Source organism: Syzygium oleosum, unplaced genomic scaffold (genome assembly GCF_021117445.2).
Source record: "Syzygium oleosum isolate NSW1041296 unplaced genomic scaffold, Sole_v2.1 Sole_v2.12, whole genome shotgun sequence".
In the NCBI taxonomy this organism is placed as follows: domain Eukaryota; kingdom Viridiplantae; phylum Streptophyta; class Magnoliopsida; order Myrtales; family Myrtaceae; genus Syzygium; species Syzygium oleosum.
The window spans coordinates 7,282,802-7,294,909 of record NW_026607496.1 but is presented as its reverse complement, the minus strand read 5'-3'; the positions used below and the strand labels follow the sequence as shown (position 1 = coordinate 7,294,909).

General features: G+C 41.3%; 2 protein-coding genes across 2 annotated transcripts; both read left to right on the top strand.

Annotated features, from left to right (window-relative positions):
- The first annotated feature begins 778 nt into the window (after positions 1-778).
- On the top strand, positions 779-3,338 carry LOC130139428 (type I inositol polyphosphate 5-phosphatase 8-like). Its single transcript, XM_056316381.1, has 5 exons — positions 779-1,103; positions 2,249-2,318; positions 2,422-2,506; positions 2,588-2,659; positions 3,235-3,338. Exons 2-5 carry the CDS (start codon positions 2,289-2,291, stop codon positions 3,336-3,338), a joined length of 291 nt encoding a protein of 96 aa, XP_056172356.1. The 5' UTR covers positions 779-1,103; positions 2,249-2,288.
- Positions 3,339-3,614: 276 nt separating this feature from the next.
- On the top strand, positions 3,615-9,191 carry LOC115672223 (type I inositol polyphosphate 5-phosphatase 8). Its single transcript, XM_030593998.2, has 6 exons — positions 3,615-3,718; positions 5,566-6,010; positions 6,537-6,733; positions 6,825-6,933; positions 7,073-7,221; positions 8,092-9,191. Exons 1-6 carry the CDS (start codon positions 3,615-3,617, stop codon positions 8,354-8,356), a joined length of 1,269 nt encoding a protein of 422 aa, XP_030449858.2. The 3' UTR covers positions 8,357-9,191.
- Positions 9,192-12,108: the final 2,917 nt, after the last annotated feature.

Below are 12,108 nucleotides of genomic sequence, written 5' to 3'. Positions count from 1 at the left end.
GAAGTCCACCTGAATAGTTAAATATGCAAATTCATGAAATACAACGGTCACTTCCATCAAATAAAATCACAAAAGGTCACTGAATAATCTAAACTCGACGATATAACAATGCTAAAAGTAATCGTCGTTGCATCGCCCTTTTCCACTGTTCCATTGAATAGGCCCATTTTACATCTCAATTAAATTACCATGACTCGATGAGAGACGACTTGTGATAACAATCAAGCAATTCAAAATTGCGAGTTTTTTCTTCGATATAATTAATTCTGAATTTTAACATGCCCCAACGTGTTACCTTTTGATTTGTTATCTCTAGTCTCCAATTTGTGGTCTCTCTAGTATAATGACCCCAAAGTTGCTTTGTGTTTGTCACTTCTTATACTTTTTATTATTACTCGAGCGAATGAACATGGTTCCAAACATAATCGATGTCGCTTTCGTGACCATCCATTTTGTGAGTATAGCTCGCTTTTCCTTCAACCCGATATTTCTTTTGATACGTAATCATATGTAACCGCATCGACGGCACATCGTGCGATAATTCTCTCTTTCTTTCTCTCTCTCTCTCCGTCTAAATTCCTAATTTCCCTTCCACGCTCAGCTACTACCTCCTTCAATTTTCATGTAATCAATTTGGAAATCGACAGGGATTTATCCTTAAAAGGAGTCAAAACAGGCTCCTAATAGAGCCGCTACATCCTTCCGCACCGAAACATGTCCCCTTCCCCCGGGCCACTGCTCCTCCTTCCCATTCCCTCCGCTCTCGCGCACGCAGTCTGAAAAGCTCAAGACTCGGAGAGACGCGACGACGCCTATAAATTTGAGAACCGACCCTCTCCTTCTGCTTTCAAAAAGCATTGCCACTTCTTTTTCTTCTCCTTCCTTCTCCTTCTTCCTCATCTTCATCTCCTTCTTCCCTGCCCCTCCACCAACCAACACAGAGCAACCCCAAGCAATCATTTTCTCTCTCCCTGTCTCGGAGAAACGGAGATGAAAGAGAGAAGCTTTCTGGACTAGTCGTAGCAGATCCTCTCGCTCTCGCGCCTGACTGTTCGTTCATTCCTCCCCCCTGGAAAATCTCGGGCCTCTCCGGTTCAGGGCATGTAAGTGACCCCTCTCTCTCTCTCTCTCTCTCTCTCTCTCTCTCTCTCTCTCTCTCTCTAGATTTCTTTCTTTCTCTCTTTTTCTGTCGTTGATTGATTCTCTCCTACACGCATTGGTTGGTTTGTTTCCTCTTGAGTATGAACATGTTGGAATGTCGACGACCCATCTCCTCTTTTGACTTCCCCATCTCTTCTGTTGCTTCCCGGTTCCCCTGTTTCGCTGCGAATCCCGCAAGTCTTCATCTGTTCTTTGTTTTTTTGTGTAATCACGCTCGGGTCGCTTCGAATCTGCCAAATCTGGGCAATCTCTCCGGCGATGATCGAACGGGGAAATCATTCGCGCGCGGGGGACGTTGATCTGATCAAAGATTGAAGTTTCGGATGTACTCCTCTTCTCCCTTTTCAGAACTCTTTTCATTTTCGTTCTGGAGATGCCCGATCGAGAGAGACAGAGGGAGAGAGAGAGAGAGAGAGAGCGCGCTTCGATGTAATTTAGTTAAAATTAAATAAAAGCTCAAACTTTTTCTTTCGTTGTCTTGACGATTCGATTTCGATCCTGCCACTCTGTTTCTCTCCTCTCTGTAAAGGGTTTTAAACAATTGCTTGCTTAGAGAAAAGGTTGAACCTGGCCTCTTCTCTCTCTCTCTCTCTCTCTCTCTCTCTCTCTCTGAGGACTATTCGTTTAAATTAAAAAGGGTCATGTGGGTTATTCATCTTTTCTTGCTTACAGGCTACGGTCTACGCTCAGAAGCTGTCTCCATTTCCCCTGCAACTTGCCCTTTTATTAAACTCCCCGTTGAACTCTGCATTCGACACTTCTATATCCTCACTCCATTTGTATACACGTCTTCTGTTCACAACTGAAGTTTAAAAATGAGGAGAAAACAAGACAGAAGCGGACCAAATTGATCACTCTTCGATCAGCCCCTACCCTACTTTGTTCTCATTCGACGGTTCCTCGCATTGATTTAAATGCAGTAGAAAATGGAAGATCTTTTCATTCTTTTATGCACAAGATATCCCCGATCGCAATCGTTACGTACATCTTTGGACAAGTTGAACAAGTGATGACGGTCCTCGATTCCCACTGTTTTCTGCTTAAATCTAATTCCCACATCTGATCCTTATCCGTGTAAAATTCTCAGTTGTCTTGGCACATAGCCGAACAGAGACGGGGGAAGAGCAATGAGAGAAGAGGCTCGCGAGATCTCCAAGGTCAGCGGGTCATCTTCGTTTTCCCTCCTCCCACGACGTGTCGGGTTTGCTGAAATTTCGGGAACTCAAATCTTGATTCGATTTTCTCTTCCTTTTCGGGCAGAATTCGTGGCCGAAAGTGGTGGTCAGGAAATGGCTGAACATCAGGAGCGGGGCCGACGAATTCCACTCCGATTACGCCGCAAGAGGTAGCAATCGGGAGTTGATCATCTTATTTTCTTCTTTATTCGTCAATGTTTCACGTGTTGATAGCCATTTGTGGAACTCAGAGAAGAGAGCAGAGAGAAGGAAGAGCTGCTCAGACCAAGGCTGCTATGTGGTCGTGCCCCAAGGATTTTCAGGTAAATTTGCTGAAATGGCAGTGCCCATCTCTTTCGATTGCTTGTACCTTTCTTGGCACTTTTCAAGCTTCTTTAATGGCGGGCCTCTTCCTCCAAGCCGTCAGATTTGCAAGTTTTTTTATGTTTGTTGATTGGACATCGGAGAAACAAAAACGACGATAATAATAAGTCCAGAGGTTGATTTGATTGTCTGCTTTCCTTTTTGCTTGAATTATTCCTTTTTCTGTCAGATTCAATTTTTGCGGGTGATTATTGCTTGAGTTATTTTGCCAGATATATATTTTTTGCAAATATAGTTAGTAGATCTGATTTTTTTTCATGATTATTAAAAATTACTCGAGATAGAATGCGATCTTCGCATGCTATATCTAAGCGTTGAGATATTCGATCTCGAATTGGATTGGATTGGATTAGATTGAGGTGGATGCCGACGGTTAAACTACGACTCTTCCATGGTTTTTATGCTCATTGACCAAACTCTAATTAGCAAACGGTTGTTTAATAACTTTTCTTGCCCTATGATTTGATGGGTCGTTCTTGCGTGACCGAGTCTTTGAACTTTGTAATTGCGACAGAAGGGTGGCTCGTGGAAGCGAGCGATGGCCTTAAAGAGTCTAGCTTCGGCTGCAAATCACCCTGGGTCGCCGATACACTCAACCTAAGGCAAGTCTTTACATAAATCATACTCACTAATCTTTATTTCTATGTCTATTTATCTATTAAAGAGTGGCCTGTGACAACTAATTATGCGAAGGTCTTGCATATATTAGTTAGATATTCAAATTAAAAAGAACGATTAGACGATATTCAGGTCACCAAAATCATTGGGTTTATTTTGGTGGGGTGACAGAAGATGAGAACCAATTTGGAGAAATTATGAATGGAGTAGGGTCGATAGGGTCATGGAAATGGTGTTTGAGGTAATGATTGGGTTTTCATTGGACATATGCATAGGATGTTTGTGGGGACATGGAATGTTGGAGGGAAGTCGCCGCATGATGGCTTGAACTTGAAGGATTGGCTCAAGTCACCTGCTCCTGCTGACATCTATGTTCTTGGGTATGCTCCTCTCTGTCCTCTCCTTCTCTTTTTCTTTTCGAAAATTAGATGTCCTTTTACACCTCGACGTATAAAATTTGAGAGATTTCAAGTGCTAGGTGTTCGATAATGGAACTAATACGCGTGAAATTCACGAAAATGATGAAAATTCAAAAGCCAAATGTCGTAACTTGAGCTTAACTTGCTGCAATTTCGGGCAGTAGCTTCCACCGCACCTGTAATTGTGTTTTTATTGACATATACTTTAGAGTTAGCAGCATTTAAATCAGGCCCAATTACTGAAAGACTGTTATTAAGCTGTTGTGGCTAGCACAACATGTGTGTCCAACAGAAACTTCTGCTTGGGGAGCCATTCACTGAACTAGACATCTCTTTGCTAGTTCTGTTTGCTTTGCCTCCAAAAGCTTGCAGCTTTTCATCTGTGTGTATATAAAAGCTGCAATTTGAGTTCTTGCTTTTCAACAACTTTGTACATTGCCGTGCTTTTAATCATTGTACTTGGTAGGTGTACTCAGTCCCCTTCCAGATTTGGTACAAACCCTAACTCATCCTTTTTCTAAACTCTTTTTATCTTTTTCTTTTCTTGTTGAATTTCTCACCTGTCACCAACCCCCATCAGCAAATAAAAGAATTTTACTAACAAATATTTTTTTTAAAAATACTGATTAAAAAAATTTAAATTAAAAATATGTTTTTGATGACATTTTGTACCACAATGCTTTTGTCATTATGTTAAAATCGAGTAAAGTGTAGTAAGTTTAGAAATACCGGGTAAATCACATTTTTTAATTTTTCGAAAGGCAGTTTCTTTTTTCCTTTTTTTTAACTTAGTCCACTAGAAGTTTAATCAATACAATATGCATCGGTAAAGTAAAATTAAATTTGAGTAAATTTTGCTCGATGATTGTAATTTTTTGGGATAATGACACAAATAGTCCCCGAACTTTGGTCCAATGTGCAATTTGGTCCATGAACTTTTAATTTGTTCAATGTAGTCCTTGAACTTTAAGCTAATGTTCAATATGGTCCCTGAACTTTTAATTTGTTCAATGTCATCCCTGAACTTTTGGTACATATTCAATTCAGTCCCTGAACTATGTGAAAATGTTCAATGTAGTCCCTAAACTTGAATTAATGGAAAGGACTATATTGAACATTTTCATATAGTTCAAAGACTGAATTAAACATGTACCAAAAGTTCAAGGATGACATTGAACAAATTAAAAATTCAGGGACCACATTGCACATTATATTAAAGTTTAGGAACTACATTGAACAAATTAAAAGTTCAGGGATCAAAATGCATATTGGGCCAAAGTTCAGGGACTGTTTGTGTCATTTTCCCTAATTTTTTTTTATAAAAAAAGGCAGCTTTAAACGCGTTTGTCATAGTCTAATGGGGTCTCCGGTTGCATATTCTTCACTAGTGGGTTGGGCTGGGCCACATTTGACGCGACTTCGACATGTTCCACCAGCTCATCATCAACGTGCTCGAACTTAAGTAATTTACCATCTTGCCCACCTGATCGGATGACATGAGATGGTGATGGAATTGAATTGGACTTGCGACCACCATGATCAGGAACATTATTAACTGGTCCATCGTTAGCGACGTGATACAGACGGACTAACCTACTATTAATTGCAGAGAAAATATGTCGGGTTCCCGGCCTTATCCTTTTCTTAATCATCGAATCATCGAGCTATGTGTTGTCCGCCTCATGCATCTCGAGTTTGCACGTAAGGGACCGTAAAAGAACGATGACGTAATACTCGAAACTGATCGAGATGATGGTCATCCTTCCGACTTGTATTGACTTGGGTACTTGATGTGTTCATCGGATCAGGTTCCAAGAAATTGTGCCGCTAAACGCGGGGAATGTGCTAGGAGCGGAGGACAACGGGCCGGCTGCCAAGTGGCTGTCCCTGATTCGCCAGGCATTGAACGGCAACAGGTCATCCCAAGCGGAGTTTTCGGATTCTCCGCAGAGGGAGCTCCTGCAGAGTCTCAAACCGAGGCTCAGCTTCTCGGACTTGCTGTCTCTTGAAGATGAGCTTGACCAAGAGAACTTCGATAGGCTACTGAGTGGCAGCGAAGAAGGCTCACCTAGCCCGCCAAGCACGTCCGGGAGGCACATGAGCCCGGTTCGCCGGCGTTATTGCCTCGCCGCGAGCAAGCAGATGGTGGGGATATTTTTGTGCGTGTGGGTTAGGGAAGATCTAAGGAGCCACGTTAGCAATTTGAAGGTGTCGTGCGTGGGGCGAGGAATCATGGGTTATCTTGGAAATAAGGTCAGCATTATCAGCTAATAGTTGATTAATTTCATCTGCTAAACCCTTTTCTTTACAGGCATTTTAATTGAATTTCACATGATTGTAACGTGGAGAACTTGAAGATGTTGATGCATTCTTTTAGTGGGTTTTACCATTTCTGAATTTGCTTAGTCTAATTTGTTTGAGATGATTGCCCTAATTAGTCATGATTTAATTGGCCCTTTGATCATCAGACCAGTTTTATGTGGTCAAGTAATTGTCGCGTGTCATCCACACTAGAAAAACTTATTTATTTTATTTTATTTTTCATCATGTGAAATCTGCGCTAATAGCTCAAAATAGATGCATGCATGCTATTTAGAATATCACACGCAGTTTAAGAAGATTTATTTCTTTGATGGGGAATAGTAATTTGTTCGACTAGATGCGAGTTTGGGGACAAAAGTAGCGATTTTGTTTGATAGTCGCGATCCTTAGGTTAATGATCTTGAGATTTCGGGAATAATCTAGATTTTCTTGCCCCTTCTTTGTTTCATTGATCTAGGGTTCAATCTCCATAAGTATGACCTTGCACCAGACCACCTTCTGCTTTGTGTGTACACACTTGACCTCCGGGGAGAAAGAAGGCGACGAAGTGAAGAGGAACTCGGACGTGATGGAGATACTAAGGAAGACGAAGTTCTCTAATTCCTCTCGACTACTAGGGCCATCTTTTTCGCCTGATAGCATTCTTGATCACGAGTAAGTTCTGTACTTGTCTTCGCGCCTCTCTCGGAACATATTTAGGACGTAGCTAATGGTATTTAATGGAAATTTTCGTTGTTTCATGTAGCAAAATCATTTGGCTAGGCGATTTGAACTATCGGCTAGCTTCAAGCTGCAGCGACATGCACGAACTTCTCTGGAGGAACGATTGGCAAGCACTTTTGGAGAAAGACCAGGTACTACACTAAGCTCAAATCAGTTTTAAACATAGTCTTCCAAACTCAACATAATCGAAATCGATTTTCTTTTTCACTTCTTTATGGTGAAAAATCCTCTGGTCTCAATGGCTGGTTCATGTTCAATGTGTTTTGGCAGCTAAAAATAGAACAAAGGGCAGGTAGAGTATTCAAAGGGTGGGAAGAAGGGAATATATATTTCGCTCCGACGTACAAGTACCTCGTCAACTCCGACCATTATGCCGTTCAGAACTCCAAATCTAAAGAAAAGCGTCGCACACCGGCCTGGTAATTGAATCTTTCTTCTAATCGAGTCTTGTTTTTTTTTTTTTTTTTTTCGGTATATCAAGGTCCCTCTCACCGTCTTTGAGCGGCGTGACGTTATGTACAAGCTCTCTCCTTCCTGATAACTATAGAACACTGTGATATCAATCCGTTTTACATGTGGAACTAGTTGAATACTTAATGGCACGCGCCTTTTTCTTAAATCATTTTTTAAGCGTGGTAAACAGACATACGACTCCTTCGCTCCCCCTTTCGTTGCTGAAAGAGAGTTCGTTTCTTCGACCACTGCATGAATTGGTCAACCATGAATATTCCATAGCAAACAACTTTTGGACCGAGAGAGAGAGAGAGAGAGATTTTTAATATAATCTGACACGGCATTAACGTGGAATAGAAGAAAAATCGGCGCGCAGGTTGTTGTAGCCGACGCAGAAAACACACGTGGTTGCTGTCATTATAGCAAGCCGATGTTTCTAGGTTTATTCTAGTAATTTTAGCGGGTCTTACTTCAGCTGCAATTTTACTAGATTTATTCAAAAGGGTCGGCCAGCAACAGTCATATCTTCACTTTAGTTTAAGCAAAATATTAATTGAGGATAAAATATATTCCTGCCGACCATCTGTTATTATATTTCTACTTTATGGTCCACTACTGAGAATCCTTATCTGATAATTCTTTTATTGCTACTGTTGCTTTAGTTTTTCGTGAAGCAGTAAAGAAAAGTTGATTCTGTATACCTTCGAGGAAGTTGTTTACATACCTTAATACAAGATGTGGAAGCACTCGTGGTTCATTAATTTGCATGTGATTCTTTCTTTTTGGTGGGACGATTCACCGACTCTGTGGACCTTGTTTGAATTGAAAAATGGCAGGTGTGACAGAATATTGTGGAGAGGCGATGGGCTGAAGCAGATATGGTATTTGAGAGGAGAGTCCAGATTCTCGGACCACAGGCCTGTTTACTCGCTCTTCTCGGTCCAAGTGGACGTCCCGAACCGGCCCAACCGGCCCACTGTCGCCCCCACGGCCGGCCTGCTTCGGCCCCTGCCTGCTTCGTGCGTGGCCAAAGTACAAGCGGAAGAGATGCTCCTCATCACCAGAGCTCAGAGCTGCATCTCTTCTGCTCCCAGATTTTGAAAACCCTCCTTCTAAAACTCCCTTTGAAAATCTTGGGAGACCGAAGGTTCTAGTCCATTCCAACCGTGTCAACAGGCTCTTGAATGAATTGTAGTCTGTTATCTGGGAATCGGATTACTTGTTTATTTTCACGACCTTCAGATCGGGTGAGACTCACTATATTCAAGGCCAGGATTAGTGCAGGTCAGTGGACTAAATCAAGTAACTTTCGTTGCAAGTTGGAGTGATGGACACTATCGGAAAACCATGTGGCGGGTGTGTGATAAGGTACATAGTTCCAATACATAGCAAGGCATTGATTCAATCTACCATATCATCGGCAGATTGGAAGTGTCTTACCACCCTAGCAGACTTGCTTGATGAGGAATTACAAAAATGGTCATGCGTTTCCATCTTTTTTCATTTGGTGATGGAACCAGGAAGAACAGTTTTGGGTGAAGTGGTTATTGAAGACTCGGATTTTCGAGAGGAATATTTTGGATTCAGACTGTATATACAAGTGTGCAAGATGATGATTCATTTGTTTTTACTGAAGAACAAGCAAGAAAGGAACTTCTTTTCCTTGACGCTAAGACAAGGACTTCAATTTTGAAATATGTCCTCCTCAATTTGTTAGGAAGCAGCGAAGGCTAGTTATTGTGTTTTTCTAATCCCCTTTTCTCATATACATCTCAATGTAAAGGATTGTGGGCAGCTTTCTTTCTTGAGTTTTTTTAAGAGTTTGTGTATAGGAAGAGGAAGTTCATACAGCTGCCTGCATATGATCAATGCAGCAAGACTTAATGCCAGATCTGGTGATCCTTCTAAGGATAATGAATGATAATGATTAGCACTACTTCGATAAGGTAAAGATGTGTTTGTATCCATGTATTGGTTTCCCCTTTCTAAAGCACTAGAATCATAAAGGTCAATGCATTGAAAAAATGCTCCATTAAAATTAATGATTAATATCACGAAAAACTTCAAACTGATACATTCGTGATAAATTTGCCCTTGATTAATTTATTGACCATCAAAAACTCCAAACTTATACACATGTGATAAATTTACTCAAAACTAATTTTTTTACCGCCAAAAATCCAAAACTGATATATTTGTGACAAATTTACCCTCCGTTAAATTGGATTAATACCATGAAAAATCATAAATTAGTAAATTTGTGACAAACACAAGGTCAAAATCCTAAACTGCTATACCTGTCATCTGCCACATGTCATCCAACTCAACAATTTAACAGTAAAATTGAACGGAAACTAATATAAGATAAATTTGTCATCGGTGTACTAGTTTGGGATTTTTGGTGGTCAGTCTAGGGTAAATTTGTTATAAATGTATCAGTTTGGAGTTTTTTTGTAGTATTAACTCTAAAAGTGTTCTTGGTTTTTGTGTGATGCCTCTTTGAGGCGTTGTTGAGTGTTTATATAAAAGTGAGTTTGTTTCACAGAAAATGTAACATTTCTGAAAAATATTTTTTTAAAAGTCAGTTTTCTGGAAATGACAATACTTTCCTATATATATATGAGCAGGTTTCCCTTACCAAATGACAAAAAAGTTTTTCCATTGTCAAATTATATATATATATATATATATATATATATATATATATATATATATATATTATATAGAGAATGGATACACATTCTATCGTCAAATTATTTTTCGAGTGATGAAGACCCCAGCTCGAGCGTTCGGGACTAAGCCCCGGCCTCGGTGACTTGGGCCCGACCGCCAAGGTCATGGTTGTAGGAGCCGTTTGTTTGTCGGACCCAGCCACTAGGAACTAAAGTTAGGCGCCGAGTATCTTGACCAATGCAATGTCTGCTATAGATTAATAATCGCTATTATATAATCTAAAGTTAAAATTGTATCTTCCTTGTCCAATAACAATTTAAAGTTAACTAGTAACTTGGATCATAGTTTTTCTTCCTTCATTAATCTTTGGGAAAATTTCAAATCAGTATCCAAAGTTGGTTCATTTTTATAAAAAAAAAATTCAAAGTGGACATAGTATCAAATAAGGGCCTGAAGTACCCAATCAATCTCAAATAGGGGCTCGAAATGCCCAATTAATCTCAAGTAAGGGCCTGAGTTCACCAGCCGGTCAAATGCTCACCGAACGGCAAACATGTCACTGTTTCGGTGACTGGAATAAGAGTAATTTCGTCTTTTACTTTTTAAATTTTTTTTTGTTTCTTTTTTCCTTTTTCTGTTTTTTTCTTTTCCTTTCCCTTTTCTTCTTCTTTTTTTTTCCTCTTTTCCCTTCACCGGCCATAGGTAGGGCCGGCGGAGGTTGCCGGCGAAGGTTACCGGCCTCGGGCGGAGGTTGCCCTCGCTGGCATCGGGCGAGGGTAAACAACCCTCGCCCGCCCAGCCCAGGCGAGGGCAGCCCTCTCCCAACGCCGGCAAGGGCGACCCAGGGTCGGGCGAGGGCCGCCCTCGCCTGGGCTGGGCGAGAGCAAGGGTCGTTTACTCTCGGCTGGATCCAGGCGAGGGTCGCCTCGCCCGCCCGGCCCAGAGGCGAGGCGCCTCGCCCGACGCCGGCAAGGGCAGCCCAACCCCGGGTCACCCTCATCGGTGTTGGGCGAGGGCCGCCCTCGCCTGGGCTGGGCGGGCGAGGGCAACCCTCGCCAGATTCGGCGAGAGCAAGGGTTGCTCTCGCCCGCCCAGCCCGGGCGAGGGCGACCCAACGCCGGCAAGGGCAGCCCTCGCCCGACGCCGGCGAGGGCAGCCTCCGCCCAAGGCCGGCAACCTTCGCCGGCCCCGGCTATGGCCGGCGGAGGGAAAAGAGGAAAAAAAAAACAGAAAAAGAAAAGATAAAGGAACAGAAAAATTTAAAAAGTAAAAGACGAAATTACCATTATTCCGATCATCGGAACAGTGATGTGTTTGCCGGCCGGTGATCATTTGATCGGCCGGTGAACTCAGGCCCTTACTTGAGACTAATTGGGCACTTCCTGCCCTTATTTGGCACTATATCCACTTTGGACTTTTTTTTGAGAAAATGACCCCACTTTGGGTACTAATTTGAAATTTTCCCTTAATCTTTCAATCTATTTTCTTATAAACGCTCGCGTGCATTTTGTTTATTAGTATGCATAAATTAAAGTTTTCAATGTTTCTTTTGGTCGAAAGGAAATGTTTCTTTCATATCTCGAGATTTCAAGATGATACATGAGAAATTCAAAACAAAACAAATCACAAACAACAAAGTAAACTAATAAAGCACAAACTGTTGTGATAAGCATATTCTCATCTGACGTAGCGTTCAGCGAGTAATTCAAGCAAAACCTTGCTTAGAGAAAGAAATCTTGAAATTCAATATTGATGATAATGTTCTGAATGTCAAAACAAACCCTTAAACAAGCTTATATACCTATAACATAACCTTACTAAAATTGGAAAGCGTAAAACATCAAAATTAGGAAATTGCCTTTTTTTAAATTATAACCCTACTAAAATTGGAAAGCGTAAAACATCAAAATTAGGAAACTGCCTTTTTAAATTAACTCATAAAAAATATTAAAATAATAAAAAAACCTATCTAAACGATCTCGAATCGCCAAAATCCATCGTAGGTCACAGCCAAAGGCAGTGAGTTGTGTTCAGAACGTCGTTTCGCTTCAACAGACCGAATTTGAGCTCGATCCGATGTCTTTGATCGGGTCCGCCGGTTCTAATCGCATCACCGTTTCGCCTTCCGTTTGGACTTCTGCCTGTCCAATCGGTCCAGAAACGCACCACTAATAGATTCC